Source organism: Oreochromis niloticus, linkage group LG8, assembly GCF_001858045.2.
Source record: "Oreochromis niloticus isolate F11D_XX linkage group LG8, O_niloticus_UMD_NMBU, whole genome shotgun sequence".
In the NCBI taxonomy this organism is placed as follows: Eukaryota; Metazoa; Chordata; class Actinopteri; order Cichliformes; family Cichlidae; genus Oreochromis; species Oreochromis niloticus.
In genome coordinates, this window is record NC_031973.2 from 15,984,830 (window position 1) to 16,001,190 (window position 16,361).

The 16,361-nt window shown below is 38.6% G+C and overlaps 1 protein-coding gene across 1 annotated transcript in view; it reads right to left on the bottom strand.

Annotated features, from left to right (window-relative positions):
* LOC100707335 (alpha-tectorin) overlaps window positions 1–15,620 on the bottom strand; it is a 49,611-nt gene extending 33,991 nt beyond the window's left edge. Inside the window, exons 1-18 of the mRNA XM_019362608.2 lie at window positions 15,532–15,620; window positions 15,389–15,412; window positions 15,153–15,167; window positions 15,005–15,019; window positions 13,947–14,062; window positions 11,749–12,027; window positions 11,560–11,655; window positions 11,251–11,416; window positions 10,599–10,999; window positions 9,933–10,509; window positions 9,259–9,842; window positions 7,641–8,193; window positions 6,949–7,547; window positions 6,619–6,776; window positions 6,070–6,470; window positions 5,718–5,914; window positions 4,166–4,561; window positions 3,787–4,070 (exon numbers count right to left, since the gene is read on the bottom strand). Of these exons, the coding sequence (XP_019218153.1) occupies window positions 3,787–4,070; window positions 4,166–4,561; window positions 5,718–5,914; window positions 6,070–6,470; window positions 6,619–6,776; window positions 6,949–7,547; window positions 7,641–8,193; window positions 9,259–9,842; window positions 9,933–10,509; window positions 10,599–10,999; window positions 11,251–11,416; window positions 11,560–11,655; window positions 11,749–12,027; window positions 13,947–14,062; window positions 15,005–15,019; window positions 15,153–15,167; window positions 15,389–15,412; window positions 15,532–15,577 (4,907 nt within the window). The 5' untranslated portion in view covers window positions 15,578–15,620. The remainder of the gene's footprint in view (window positions 1–3,786; window positions 4,071–4,165; window positions 4,562–5,717; window positions 5,915–6,069; window positions 6,471–6,618; window positions 6,777–6,948; window positions 7,548–7,640; window positions 8,194–9,258; window positions 9,843–9,932; window positions 10,510–10,598; window positions 11,000–11,250; window positions 11,417–11,559; window positions 11,656–11,748; window positions 12,028–13,946; window positions 14,063–15,004; window positions 15,020–15,152; window positions 15,168–15,388; window positions 15,413–15,531) is intronic.
* Between the last annotated feature and the right edge of the window lie 741 nt (window positions 15,621–16,361).

Here is a 16,361-nt window from a genome sequence, read left to right on the forward strand (position 1 = left end):
ATTTAGCTTTGATAAAAATAACATTTATCCAAAAATGTTCGAGCGGCAATGATGACAATGTTATATGGATGATATAACATTGTAATATATAACTCTTATGTATTTACGTCACCAATTATTGTACACCATTAGCCTACTTAGAGAAAGAACAGGTGCTTAGTTGGCACGTGCAGGCTCAAGTTATTCATTGCTCCAGTGACAAGTTGGCTTTCACCCAACCCAAACATTCCTGGCTTTGAGTCAAAGTATACCCAGTGCAGGAAGCGTCTTGGACACAGTCCAAGACGGTGTGTGTGTGTGAATCCACACACATCCTTGTGTGTACCTTTAAGATATATCTTAAAGGTACCACCTGCAAACAAAGGAGCACAGATGTGGTTAACAATCAATGAGCAACAACTAAAACTGTGTTATTTAAGAGATCATTGTTACTTTCTGTTTCAAATAATAAGCACAAAGGTTTTAACAGATGAGTCACTGATTTGTTCACTAATTGTGACAGCAAATATAGCACATTGTGTACAAATAGCTTTAGCTATAAAATAAATCCATAAAAGTATCGCTTGTTACAACTAAGTGCTAAAGATCAACTTCCTAATTTGGCCTTCACCTTCAATAACAGTATGACTAAGTGACACTTTATTTAACAACACATTTCATTGTATATTCTTACTGGGGAAAAGAAATAGGCATTGTTCATAATCAGATTTTTATTAAATATTATGAATTACTTTAATGATTTGTGATACATTTAGGCAATCATTTATTAACTTTTATTTCAAATGATAAAATGAAGCAAAAATAGTAATCATGTAATGATATTAAATTGTAGCTCAAACAGTAGGTACCCAGTTTATTGTATTGCACATATTACTTTATTTTGTAAATCCATAGTGGTGCTGGTTGAGTGTCTGAGAGACAAGTATATGGTCCACTACATGCATTAGTTAATCCTTAGAGAATTTAGACTAGAATATGTTTTGCATGGGAGGTAGGCAAACAAGTTCACATCTGTGTTATATTATATTGATATTAGTGTGTCTCAAGTTCATTTTACATGGTAGTTCTTCACAGTCATTTGCTTTACACTGCAGTGTCATGCAGAATCAGAGTCAACATCAACTTATCTAAGTGAGTTGATTATTGTTCTGGCTTGATTTGACCCTCATTATCCATCATTATGTTAAATATGACACAGATTTAATTATAAAAATCTACACACAGAAATCAAGGACAGAATAATCTTATCAGCAAACAGTGAATACAACAAGAAGATTCAAACTATAACATCCTGCATATTTTATCCCATTTACATTTAAAGCAAACTTACTACACACCTTACCACAAGTACAGAAACACTCCTCAAGAGAAAGGCCACTCAGATGAAAATACAATCGAAAAGTAACTGAATAATAAATGATTTAAAAAAAATATGGATCATTTTTCAAGAGTTTTGGCAATTTCTAGACTGGAGTTTTGGGAGCAAACCGTTTGACCAGCAGGGTTACCAGCATGCTGGCTAGGATCAAACTGGCTAGCAGGGCCAGCAGAGGTGTCACCTGGCCTTGGCCACTGCTTAATTGCATCACTGGGTCTGCAAGAGAAGAACCAAAGTTTATGTTTAATGTGTCCATAAACTTTATGGCATCTATAAAAGTACAACGTGAAGAGACATGAGAGCTTCAATGTACCTCTGCTTCCTGGCCTTGAAACAAGCGGTCCGAGTGAGATGGATGAAGTATCATGGAAAGATGTGTCCCTCCGAACTCTCCTGTGGTAACCCGGGTAACAGCGCTGAGGGGAAAAGAATGTTTAGAGGCTTCTGCTAATTTAACTGTTTCTAATTTATAAGATAAGAATGAAAAACAATAAGAATTAAAAACATTGGTACATACAGCTGTACAATTGTTGTGTCTCAAAAGACACAGGTGGACCCGGCAATGAAGGTAAATGGATGAATAGTTGGAAAAAGTGAACATCCTGAAGGAGAATCGAGCCTCAGTGGAGATGCCGTTCTGAATCAGCTCTACCGTTCCATCGGCTTCATTGGGACACCTGGAAGACAGGCAGATGTTTAAATATCCCAGATTATAAAGCAAAGCAGCAGAATTCATTATGAGAAGAATTGGTGGAGAAACTGAGGAGAGGTCTGTCTGGGGCTGATTCTTTCAAGTTTTTAAATAAGTATGCTAAGACAAGGTGATGTTGCAAAAGTTTTCCTACTCTGCAGTAATAAGATCCCAGCGGACGGGGTAGTTTGGCGTGTTGACTGGCGTGGCCCAGCAGGAGTCCAGAACGGTGGAGATCTGGCTTTGATCCACTCCTTCTGTTCGCACCTCCACATATAACCTCTGATCTATTTCCATTTCTATGTTTGTGTCACTCGTGAAGGGGAAGCGGAAGCCAGGGTCCCGGAAGGGGATCATTCTCATGCTGTACTGTCCTTGACCGGTTGTAATCTTCTTCCTAATGATGCTATAAAAAACACAATAATGCTACAAATGAGTTCCTTACTAAATGATGAAGATTATTAACATGCATGAACATCAAAAAGTGTAATGTTAATGTGCAGCAATGTTTTTATTTTGTCTCATTGTCAGTATTGTGATCTTAAAGCACTGGGTTTCAAAATAAGTTCCCAAAGGATGCCTGGAGTGCACATTTAACTACATAAAACACTAAGTAAGTAAGTATTGTATATACTGCATAGGAGATGGTATTATTATTATTACCTTTCTACAGGATTGATGCCCACAGCCATAGACAGGGCCTGATTCAGAGGGTATTCGCAGCAGAAAAGCAGACTGATGCTCCTCTGGTGGCTGATAAGACTTCCATGAGGATCCACAACACCCTGGACGGTGTTCTCGTACATGAAATGTGTTCCGTTGCTCTAAAATTAAAAAAACAAAACATTACAAATTGAATATGATGTCATTTATTATATAAATGACAAGACATGACATGTATAATAACGGTGACTATCCGTAATATTTTGGTTTTGTAACTGTACCCTGAGTGCTGTCCCACACAGATGGTTGTCATTGTCAAAGTGGAACACCAGTCGTCCATACTCAAGAGTCCCATTGCAGGATTCATCTCGGAGATGGAGGGCATCAGAGTGAAACCCAGCCTCAAAAAGCTGACAACGGGAAACAGACATGGTGCCTGAACTACTGGCACAAGTGATGGTTGAGTCTGTTAATACAAGTTTTAAAAGAAGAAAAAGAAAACAAATAACTAACAAATCCAATTTTTCTTGTACAAACTGCACTGCAGTACCATTGCCAATGACCTAAAAATAAAACAAGGATTAAATAGGAGCTTCCTTCACCATAGCTTTCATTGTTGCCTCGGTGGTGGTGTTCATCACAGAAGCAGCCATAGACACCGTCCTTCTTACCACACCACTCGTACTCTGTGCAGTCCAGCTGTTCACAGGGGTCTGACTCCTCTGCAGAAGAAGAGGGACAAGGATACAATAAAAGAAAAACCTGTTAAGCTCTATCAAAAGACATTATATGTTTAACACTTTGGGAAACTTTGTGTACTTTGGTAAAATGTCCTGTACATATACACTCCCAATTCACACTCAGCACAACAGTACATTTATTATTTTTACTGGGATGTAATATATATGCTGTTGTCCTTAAATGTACTGCTGTGTTGTCCATAAAATGTCCATAAAATCTTCTCATTCAAAGCAAGACATTATGTTATATGAGTTGATGAAGGTCAACAAGACTCTAATTTTGGAATATCCTAAAGAAGTTCCAAACAACTCACCCTGGTTGGCTTCTTGTTGACTTCCAGCTCTGTCCAAAGTCATTGTCATTTTGTGCCAGTGTGCCAGTGGGTGAGACTTTGTCATCCCCAGAGTCGCCATTGAAGTTTCCACACATACCTGTGACTCTGTTTTGACGGTTTTGGGCGATTCTTACCAACAAAGTACTCTGGCCATCAAACTGGACCACCAGGTCAAGTGCATCGACGATTATGTAGCTGCCTTCTCTTACCACCCGAGCTAAAGTTCCTGCAGTGGTGGGAAGAGACACTTCTCCTCCATTTACCTGGAAGAACAAGAGTTATGAGAGACATGCGAAGTGAGGAAGTGCCTCCTATGCAAGGGCTGATATGAGATTAACGTAGAAAGCTTAGTATGTACCATTGCTCTTTTATTGGGTCCAATCCTGATGTGCACACTTTCTGGATAATTTGAGAGGTATATGTCCACTGCAGACACAAATGACACACGGTTGTTTCCACGGTGATTGTTGGTGGCTATCACCTGAAACTGGGTTTCATTAGTGCCATGGTTCGTGCTCTCAGTGATGATGTAGGAGCAAGTTCCTTGGAAATGAGCCACTGCTCCATCAAAGGTGATGTAGTGTGGATCCCCCCACACAGTGCAGGTGGACATGGCATCGTAACAGCCCAGCTGTCCGTCTCTGATGGAGCACTCTTGTGCAGGAGTGCAAGATGCAGCAGAACATCGCAGGTCATTGGGAGCGTGACATTCACATCTCTGGGAGCAACCATCTGTCCAGAAGGACTCGCCAGCCTGTGAACCACACCACACCAATTTATAGCCAAATTGATACAACAAATATAGTTCTTAAAATGCCATTCTGAATTCTTTTTTTCATTAATTGTAGGTGATTTAGTGCAGTAATTGCTAGATCACTATAAACTGCAACTATTAATATACTAAATATTGTGACAGAGCAACTAGTTGTAACTGTTGTTCTTTCTCCCACAGAGAGGACAGATGCTAAATGCCACAATTTCAATAAATATGTGGAACAGAGCTGCATGATAAGGAGTATTTAATTATGCTGATGTAGCTGTATAATCTTCAACTGATTGTTTAATGCATTCATTTATTTAAGAAGAGATTTTTTTTTAATCTGCAGTTTAAAGAGTTAGAGCATCATTCTGCTTGTATAGCTACATATGAATTATTTTCTTTCTAGTGCTGTAATATAAAACATAGTCATAATAACTATGCTGAATATATGATAGCAAACAAGACATTTTTTGGTCCTACGATTTCAGTTATATGAAACTATAAACTGTAGTTTTGCATTTTGCTTGCTATTTCACAGAAACTACCACATTTCCTGGTATTCATCATGCTTCCTGAAATTTTTTATACGGTTTGGATTTTTTGGGTTATTAACATGGAACTAGCATGTTTTACATTTTGCAGCTCTGATTCCTGGTTATTAGACCTAAACTACCACGTGTTTCCAGGTAACATCACATTTCTTGAAGCTTGTATTAAAAGGTTATTAACATAGGATTAATTCCAGCATTATGTCAATACGGTAATGGTATCCTAATACATTAAAACCTAAAGTCATATTAGTATCTTGCTACCCTATTATTATGAGGTTAGTATATATGAAATGTGTTTTATTGCTAGTGATTGTGACTATACTATTACTTTTCTTTTTTTTTAGCTCATGTACATACATTTGTATCCATATTATCACTTATAATTTATGATCTGTTATTACTTAGATTTAAATGTAATAGTACTCACTAGATCACTTGGTTATTACTCTGGAAATTAAGTCGCAATTATTTGCTATGTCTCTATTTTTATCTTCTTGTTTCCACCTTGTTACCTCAATATTACCACATTATTACTGAGCTATAATAGACATTATATAATAGGCACTGTTGTTTGTTTACTATTGACTTTAATGTCTTACATCATAGTAGAATCCATCATATTGGCAGCCACAGCTTTCCACTGGGACACACCTGGTCCCACTCTTGATGAAGCCTTCATCACAGAAACATCCCTCAGAGCAGAACTGCTCACAGGTTTCATCAATGCTACTGGCACAGGTGTGGCCACAGTCAGTACCGCACAGCTCATAATGGCTGTTGGCTGGACAGTCCAGTGCTTAATATTGAGAAATGCGAAAAATGGCAATAATCAGACATTTAATTTTAATGTAATACAATGTGGATATAATGAGTGTTGTCAAATTACTTAAGTGGTTAGCAAATTTCTTGTAAATTTAGATATAAATATAATAAAACAACATGTTGACTCACTGCAGGTGGTGTTCTCCCTCCACGGATAGATTCGAACATTAGCAGACTGACACGCACTGACATATGATTCAATGGCACTGCACAAGAGATCGTGGCCTTGTATTCCTGACAAACATACATCAAACACACAGTCGTTGAAATATGGTGCCGGGTCCACCTCCTCGTGGCAGAAACTGAAGGGCCCATCAGCTGCCTGGATCACCTCACACTGATCTCTAGCAGGCTGTTCATTGGTACACTGTGGACAGGAGGAGCCACAGCCATCATTGCACGTGTAGTTTCCTGGCACCTTCCAGGCTCTCCCAAACTCATCTGGAGATGTGACTATCGTTCCAGATGGTGTGTGAAAGTCATCATTTGGATTTCCATTAAAATTTCCACAAAGTCCGCATATTTTTTCTCTGTGTTGATGACAACAGTTAACATTAGTCCTTGTGTTAGTTTCATAAGGATAAATAGTAAATAAATGACTTATGTAGATGGGATTATCCTGGTTTTTAAAGCATGTCAAATAATAATGACTGTAGCTTTGATGGGTGGGAATTGTACCTGTAATTTGGTGGTAGGGAGATAAACACTGCACTATATCCATTATAGGTGACACTCAAGCCAAAATTAGTGCTGACAAGTATTTGAGTTCCTGTTGCATAGATAGACACGTTACCTTCATTCAAGATAATAGGTAAATTTCTAGTTACTCCATCCACCTAGAAGAGAGATGCAAAGAAAATCAGTGGGTAGTTTTTCTACTTTTTAATTGTTATTTTCTTCTTTCACAGCAGTAAAAATATCCCTAAAATATATGTAGCTGCCATTTACTTCATAAATCTGATATTATTCATAACAATGATCTAATTAGCAATATCATTAACTACTTACTTGTACCAAACCTCTTCTATCCCTTGACATATGCACGTCGTAGCCCCACACATTCACAAAAACTTCAGCTACTGTTGAAAGTGGACGCCCATTCAATGCCTCATTCTTAGCTTCCACAGAAAACTGATTGAGCTCATCAGTGGCATTACAGAGGGTCACCAGAGTATAGCGGCAGGTTCCTTGGAAGTCATAGGCCTTACGATCAAAGGTGATGTAGTGAGGGTCTCCAGAGGCAGAGCAGGTGCCATGAGGGTTGGGATGGCAGCCAAACTCGCCCTCCACCACACGGCAGGACTCCTGGGGGCCACAGGAGTTGGGAGTACAGCGGACGTTCCCTGTAGTGCCGTTACAGGTACACAAGCTCTGACATTCTTCACTATCCCAGAACTGCTCACCACTTTCGCGATAGCGTCCTTGGTGATAACATCCACAAGATGTTGGTGGAACACACTGGTCGCCATTTAGAATAAAACCATTGTTACACTGACAACCCTCCTGGCACACAGTATCACAGGTGAAGGGGAAAGAGAGGCTGGGGCAAGCAGAAGGACAAGAGGTTCCACAGAGTTCATAATGGCTGTTTGACGGGCAGGTTAGTGCTGGAGAAAAACAAACAGGTTAATATAAAAAAGGCATTTTTAAACATTTGGAGATCATAGCTAGAGTTAATTAAAAAACTGTTGAGTGCTTACCACAGCCAGTTGCATCTCTCCATTGCCCTAAGGCAACACCCCTCTGTTGACACATTAGTGCATAATCTCGTAGGGCATCACACAAAGTTGATGCTGGATCGCTAGAGCCCCTCATGATCTCCACACATACATCCACCTGCTGCCTTGGGTCAACCACAGACCAACAGGGTACAAATGGCCCATCTGGTGAGCTGAGAATGCCACAGTACTCTCTAGAATTGTAATTAGTTGTAGAATTTTGGTTCATGCTTTCCACACAGTGAGCAGCCAGAGAGCCATCTCGCCAACTGTCTCCAAAGTCCTGAGAACTGTTGACCAGGACACCATTGGGTGTGCGGAAGTCATCGTGTGGATGACCATTGTAGTCACCACAGAGTCCACCCAATGAACCACTGTACACACCAGGAGCAGTGACACGGACAAGGTGAGGCCAGACTGTTTGTACAGTTACACCAAAGGAAGTGCGAATGATGACACTGTAAATGCTGCTGTGGAAGATCTGGATTCGGTTGGATGGAGTGCTGAAAGGCAGCCTGATCAGCTGACCATTAACCTAAAAGATATTTAAATAGTTATACTAGTAATAATAATAATAATAATAACACTTTCAAGTAAGGACCATATTAGGTACTACATAACAAATAAAGAATGAATCATGAGTTTGCTGATTGTTAATGAAGTGCTCATCTGTATTTCCACAGTAAGTCCTAATCTTAGTATTTATTGTGGATAACGATTATTTACCAAAGAACCCGTTGGGAGATACCATATTAGATCATTTTTATTTGGAACATTTTCCAGATTGACTCTTAGAGCTAACTGGTTCTCCTTAATGGAGTTTCAAAACTGCAACAGCCTCCCTGTCCTCTTCTGTTTATCTTACATATTGACTGTTTTCATTAATTATGCTTTAAAGTGCTATTTGTTTCAACTGCTTCGTTATACACCACTGTAATTAACCCATGCACCCATTCTCTCTCGCTTATCCTTGTCAGGGTCAACTGGGGGCTGGAATGCAACTCAGGACCTTCTTGCTGTGAGGTAACAATGCTAATCAACGCACCACCGTGATGCTCCATTAACATTTGATGTATTTGTGTATTTATGATGTGATGGGCAGAAGCAGTATATCAGTAAAACAAAACAGTTAATTAATAACATTTTACGAAATGAAAATAAACGTAAAATGAAATTCTACTATTATTAACTTTAGTATACTAAAGAACAAGGAATTCATCCTGAGGGGAAAAGAAACAACAATGAAAAGGTAAAGGAGAGTATTGAAAGGTAGCCTTTCCTAGTTCATATTTTCTGGGGTAACATTCAGTTATTACAGTGAAAACAACAATGTAGAATAATGTTCAAATAATTACAGACTGATCTCTACTTAATAATTCAATATTATAGCACCCTATCTCCAAAGTATTTTTAAGTAAATCATTATTTTCTACTTTACAGAGTTATTAATGGTACTTATATACAACTCTATCTGATCAGGTCATTCCTGATTTGTTTCCCACTCATTCTTTCTCTAAGCAAGTCTTTGTGGGGTTTATTTTTGTTTTCATTATGACACATTAATCTAAAATGATTGTTCAGTTGTATTTCTGTCATTTACCTGAACTTTGCCATTTATTTCCATCTCAACAGAGACCTGTGTCCCCTCTGCCTCAAACTTTAGCACATTGGAAAAGTCTTGCTGGCCTCTTGGCACTTTTTCTGCTGTCACCATGAAGTGTGGGTGACTGGACAGTCCCATAACTTTGGCAAGTGTCAATCGACACGCTCCAGGATATTGGTATGTCAGTCCATCAAATGTCTGATATGACCCTGGGCCTCTGATCCAGCATGTTTCATAGCTATTTGGTCTGCATCCTCTTTCTCCATCCTCCACCCTGCATGATTCAAATGACCCACAACCATGAGGCTGGCAAGTCATGGAGCCATAACTGCAGCTACAACGCCTCCCACAGTTTTCGTCTAGTATTACAGTTTGTCCAGAGCGGTAGTAACGGCCCTCAAAGCTGCAGCCACACTCAGCATGAGGGACACAGACCCCACCACTGAGGATGTAGCCTGAATCACAGATGCAGCTTTCCTGCGCAGGTAGAGGACAGTTGTGGGTGGAGTTGGGATTGATACAAGTAGCTGGACATCCTGTGCCTTCAGACTCAAAGTGGCTGTTGGCTGGACATGGGATTTCTAGAGAGCAGAAAAAAAAATTGATTTTAGCATTCGTGGCATTTTAATAAAATAATATTTTGAAATCATTTAAATAATTGGTTAACATACCACAAAAGCCGGGTCTCCTCCAGCTTTGCAGCTGAATACCATTTTGTTGACACTGACTTGCGTACACACTTAAGGCTTGACAGAGAATGGGTTGGTACCCTCCTCCTACACACAGATCATAAACACAACTGTCCACAAAGGACCGTGGAGGAAGTTGTTGATGGCAAGCTGCAAAAGGTCCAGAACTACTGCTGAGGATACCACAGTGGTCAGTGTTGCTGTACAATGCTGTCTGTTGTGCAGTGCAGCCAGCACAGGCCAGACCTGCACACTGTGGCCCACAGCCAGGGTCATCATCCTCAGATGCTCTCCAGCTGTCAGCGAAAACCACATCAGAGCTCACAAGCTCGCCCTGGCGTGTGCGAAAGTCATCTTGAGGTTGATTGTTGAAGTTTCCACAAAGGCCGCATGTTGCATTCTGGTAAGTGTAGGGCACGCTGATTTGGACGTAATGATTCGTGTCGTAAGACACCATTAAGCCAAAGTCAGTGCTGACGACCACAGAAAAACCTGACTCATAAACCTGCACGGTGTCATTGCTAAGGGAGAATGGAGTGGATGCAAAGTTCCCATTAACCTGTAAAAACACCAGCATACAGAAAGAGTAAAACATACATGTCACAAACGCATATCACCGTAAGTACAAACTTGATTCTTATTCCATACCTTCGCCTCACCACGACGTCCTTTGACAAGCTCAATTGTGTCATTGTAGACATGCACTTTCACCAGTCGTGTCCAAGAGACTCGAGTACTGCCTCTGTGCTCATTCTTGCCCTCTACTCTGTAGTAGGGCAGTCCACTGTTACATTGCTCAGAGAGAACATAAGCACAGGTGCCCTGAAAGTGGAACACTTGGTTATCAAAGGTGTAGTAATGGGGATCACCACTTATGGTGCAGGTGCGTCTCTGCACTGTCTGGCAAGAAAACTGGAAGGAAGTTTGCTGGCAGATCTGTGAAAAGGAGCACGGCTGGTTGCGGCACTGCAGGCCTGATGCGGTACAGGTGCACTTCTGTGCACAGGTCCTGTCACTCCAGAAGGAATCACCAAGCTGCACGGGTAAACCTTTGAAACAATAGAAAAACAACTACTTTAAATGTTTTTACTTCCACTTGAAAACATTTTTACTACTCAAGCAGTCTTAATTTTTAAGGTTTTGAATGAATTTTCTGTTATTATTTTCACAGAGAGACACTAAAAATGAAGGGACTGAGAAGAGGATTATTGTTCACTGTATAACAATACTCTTTTCATGGAGTTTTCAGAGAATTTTGATAAGTACATTTCTGCAGCTGGCTATTGTGTTCAGGCCTTACCATCGAAAGTACAGCCTCTTGATCCACGGTCCGTCCTGAAGGCCCAGCGACCGGGCACATGGACATTGCTGCTGAGACGGAAATTTGAGAACTCTCCTGTTGCGTTTTGTGAGAATGATCCAGGGATGGAAAAATGGTGAGTAGACTGGACTGTGTCATATCCAGCCTGAAAATGACATGTCACACTATTAAAAATAATTGCATGGTTATTTTGCATTCATATATTTATATGCATGCATTTCACCTAAAGTAAGAGATGGCCACAACAAACATGTTTTAGTATATTAAGATATTTTAAGTGGTACCAACCTGTACAGATTGTTGTGTGAAGGCTATTTCTCCGTAGTTCGTCATCACAAATGAGTACTGACCTCCAGATATCAAGACTGCCTGGGCTGTTGTTTGCTGAAAAAAAAATCTTGTTTTTAAAGTATATATATTCATATGTATCATACCCAAATACTTAATATTGATTGCATAATTTCGAAGTCGACTTACTGCTCCAGAGGCACTAAAATATGCCACCTGATACCAAGTTGCAACAAAGACCCAGTCTGCATTAAAATTGAGTCCTGGAAAGTATTGATTAATGTCCTGTGTAGCTTGCCGGAGAACACTGCCACTGGTGTATTGGTTGTAGGAGATCTGACCATTTTGTCTATTGTCTAAATCTGTCCAGAATGGAGCGATGATGTCTCTGGATCCATGTATTGGAAACCGTTGAGGGGTGAAGCTAGACCATGGTGCATCAAAGGTCAGATGCCCATTGTGGTTTACCTAGCAAATAAAAACATTCTTGTCAGCAAAAATCAGTATAAATCAAGTATCAGCTGTGGGCAGGAATACACTTCAGACACAGTTGTTGATCAGTTGATCATACCAGAAATATTATATAATTCTTATCTAAAAAAAATACCATGAATTTTTTATTCTTCACTTTTATTGGGACAGAAATCTTGCTATAATGCACAAAGTCTCTGTTCGTTTGCCCACAAACCCCTTATTCGGATATCATCAAAAGATCATTTTGTATAGCAATCAGACACCAGCAGGCTAAAATTACGTTTAGTAGCTGAGCCTGTGCTCATCTATAAAACCTCATTAAAAACATATGATCTTAATTTCACAACAGCCACATATAATTCATATCCACAAAACTTTCATTATTTATGGTGTATTCTAACGTCATCATGTTGCCTACAAACTGTCTAATAAGGGGCTATAATTGTCCATTTCTAATGTTTATGTCCCTACAGTGCCTTAGATAAGCATAATTTTCATTTCACAACAATAACTTCTCATTTATATTCACAAAAATGGGATTACAAATGATATATTTTGACACAATCACATTTCCAAACATGTTACCAAACAAACACAAACATGTGCTAATTAACAAAATCAGGAACAATTCTTAAGTAAGACTTGAAACTAGTGATTGAGGAAAGTTTTTACTGTGGCCACGGATGAAGGGAAAAGAAAGTTGTTGTTTTTAAAAAAAAAAATTTAATACACTGTTTTCTTTTGAAACCGTGTGAGTCGTCCCTGGTGGTCATTAGAAAAAAACATATATTTAAGGAACATATTGCAGTGACTTCACTTTCATACCCAAAAGCTACATCCAGCCATCTTTTTTTGGAGTCTATGATAACTCATCACTGCTCTATAGCTACATTTTTCTTATAAGCAATTATTGGCCCTACACTCCACCACACATTCAACTATTTTTTATATATTTTGGTTTTGGATGGAAATGACAAGTATGTCATGGTCCGGGTGAGTGGCAGTATTTTTTTGTGTCTCCTCCCCTGGGTGGAGTTGACCTATTTTCCTCTCTGAAAATGTGCCTGGAGCTTGGGCAGTATTTAAGGCCAGTACAGCTGTTCATAGCCTGGCTGCTGGTCTGCTAGCAAATAGCTACACCTACGTCAGTTTCTGCACAGACTCCAGTTTCATTCTCACCTACCTGCCTCTAGGGCAACTCACTTGGATTACTGGAATCGGATCATATCCTTAACACTGAAGCTGTCTTTCCCTCCCCCCCTGCTCACACCTCCACCTGCAAACAAAGTTTCTGACCTCCGGCCCATAACCCGCCTAATCATGTCAGCACTATGAATTACTTCCTGGAACCCTGTTGCATAATCATGTCCACACCGCTCAAGTTCATGTAACCTGTGTTCATTAGCCATTGATCCCAGCTCACATTCATGTTTATGGTCTGCGCTGTTTAGCTATAGTTTTCCACGTTTGTAAATAGTATTGTCTCACTGTTGTATATAGTCCCCTCACTCACTCCCCTGCAAATAACTCCCTGCACATCTCGCCTGTGTTCTCTCGTCACTGTAAATAAATTATTTCACGTCACACTTCGAGTACCTGTGTGTTGAATCTGCACCTTGAGTGCATTCTGCCTGACGGCCTCCAGCCGTGACCAAGTAGGCTAGTAGTTAGCAGTGGGTGGGACCTAAATGTACTCTGCCTCTTATCAGTATTAATAATTTTTTAACATTCAACATATGTTGAAATTATGTAGAAATTGAACATAAATTGTTACTTTCATAACAGCAAATCTTTCTATTTTTTAAGCATGTACAATTCAATTCTGTTGTAACTGATTTGCAAACTGGAGAATGAACATTTTATACGTCTGCATTTTGTAACAGCCTTAGTTTTCCAAAACATATTTTACTTACATAAATCTGATTATATGACTGTCCAAAATACAGGAAAGGACGCTGTAGGACAATAAGAGGAGAACTTCCATCGTCTGACCGAGAGCTTGTTGTTCCAGATATTGAATAGAGGGTACCTTAAATGAGTAAAAAAGGATTTTCCCAATTATGTTGCAGTTTAAGATTAAACACTGTATCCTACAGATTCCTTTCTTAATAAATACAACCCCAATTCCAAAAAAGTTGGGACACTATAGAAAATGTAAATAAAAACAGAATTGGGGGGGGGGGGTGCAAATCTGAGAAACCTACAATGTATTTGAAATTAAACATAGAAAACAGTTTGAACTTTATCATTAAAATATATATATTGGTTCATTTCAAATTTGATGGCAGCAAAACATCTGAGAAAATTTGAGACATTGGCAGCAAATGCCTGGGGAAAAAATTGGTACCTAAAAGGAAAAAGGTGGAGGAACACTTTGCAGATCATTGCACATTTAGTTTTTGTTTAGATTTTTATAGATTTTACACTTTTTGGGGGGATCCTTTTGAAAAGCATTTTGGCCTTTCATAGCAGGAAGAGTAAATCGAAACACAAAAACAGAGCACTATAGAGCTGAAAACTACAACCAACAAGGAGGTGGTGGCCTCAGACTGAACTCAGATCAGATTATTCTAAAAAGTCACCTGATGAGGTAAGTCTTATATTAAAATAATCTGCAGCTAAAACATTGATGCCAGAGGAAAAAGTTTGGATTACTGTTAGTAAAGAAATCTCTTAGTGTTTTCTGTTTATAAAAAAGTGACATTTCCAGTGATACCAAGCATTGGTGTAGATTACTATAATAGAGTTCTTGTATAACATGATAGGTTGCTTGGTTTATAAGAACAGCACTTCTTTTTACATGCTTGTCTAGTGGCAGCTATATAATATAAATATAAAGTAATATAGTTGATACTAATAATAAAAAAAGACACTATAAGTGTCCAATACACACATTGCTCCCTCTGACGGCACTCATTGTTGGAATCAACAATGCAATCAGCTCATGAGCTTAAGTTATATATGAACTCACCTGATGTCACAGGACCTGTTACAACAGACAGATAAATAAGTACATAGATACATGTATACATACAAAAGAATTAAGTTTAAGGCTACTCAATATTGTAATTATGCACTCAGTAACTTAAGTTATAATTTAAAGTAGTATATTAACTCACCTGATGTCACAGGATCTGTAATAAAAAATGAATACAAACATACAAGTGTACATACATAAATCATGAGTTTAAAGCTACTTCATTAAAAAACAGTGACTATAGTAGTTTGTCTCTGTTGTTATCCACTGGTATAATCTCAAAGTATGATCAAATAACTAATTATATTGTTTGATAGCAGATAGATCTCCAGGAGAATGTTAATAAATTATAGAGAGGTGATCAAAGTTTTCACGTACTTGTTGTCTGAGGACTCACATGGCCTATCACAATAAACACATGTGTTTGAATACAAATCTGAGAATCCTCACATCGTTAAAAAGCAATAAGCTAATCAATACAACAACAATAAATTATTAGGCTGATTTTATTTAATACTCACCTATAATCACCAAAAGCAGCAAAAACAATAAGGTTTGACCCGCCATAGCTCAAAATCAAACCTGCTGAATGAATATACATAAATTAAAATGAATAATAAAATATTAAAAGCATTAAGCGGGCATACACCATGTATATGTACACAATTTTTTTTTTATTTAAATATTCCCAGCTAATAATATTTGTATTTCTGTCAGTAAAATCTAAACATGGCTTTATTAACATAACTATAGACTTAATATATTAACAAAAACACTCCCAGAGAAGTCTGAAAATAATTTTTAGTTTAAATAGAATAACTGAATTACCTTGTCACTTCTTCTTTGGCTCAAATACGAAGCTAGATGAAGCTGCATGACTCCATGCAGCAATGCTTTTGTACTGCCAGCACTGGCACAGTTCCAATAAATGTTTTTGGTCTTACCTGTAAGGTACACAACATAGTCTAAAAGCACATTTGTTTCCTCATAACAATGAATCATACTTTTGTTCATATAGAATAATGACGCTTACCTGGGTTATTGTGCTCATTAATTAAAAAGGAGATTTAATAATGTAACAAAGGCCTGAGTAAGGAATTTTAAAATTGTCTAGGTTCAAGTGTTATCCAAGAGTTAATTACTTATCACTGTACCCAACCTTAATTTCCCCATACCTAGTTTAATAATGCCCACAGAGGAATTTTAAAGTTTAATTCCCTTCATAGCACTTGAAGAGCAGGTTGAGTAAGTAGTGAATTAGAAGTGCTAAACATTTGTTTCAAATATTATACTGGCTCCGTGTTATGTGCATGTGTGTGCTTGTATTCTATTATTGTACTTAATAAAACCC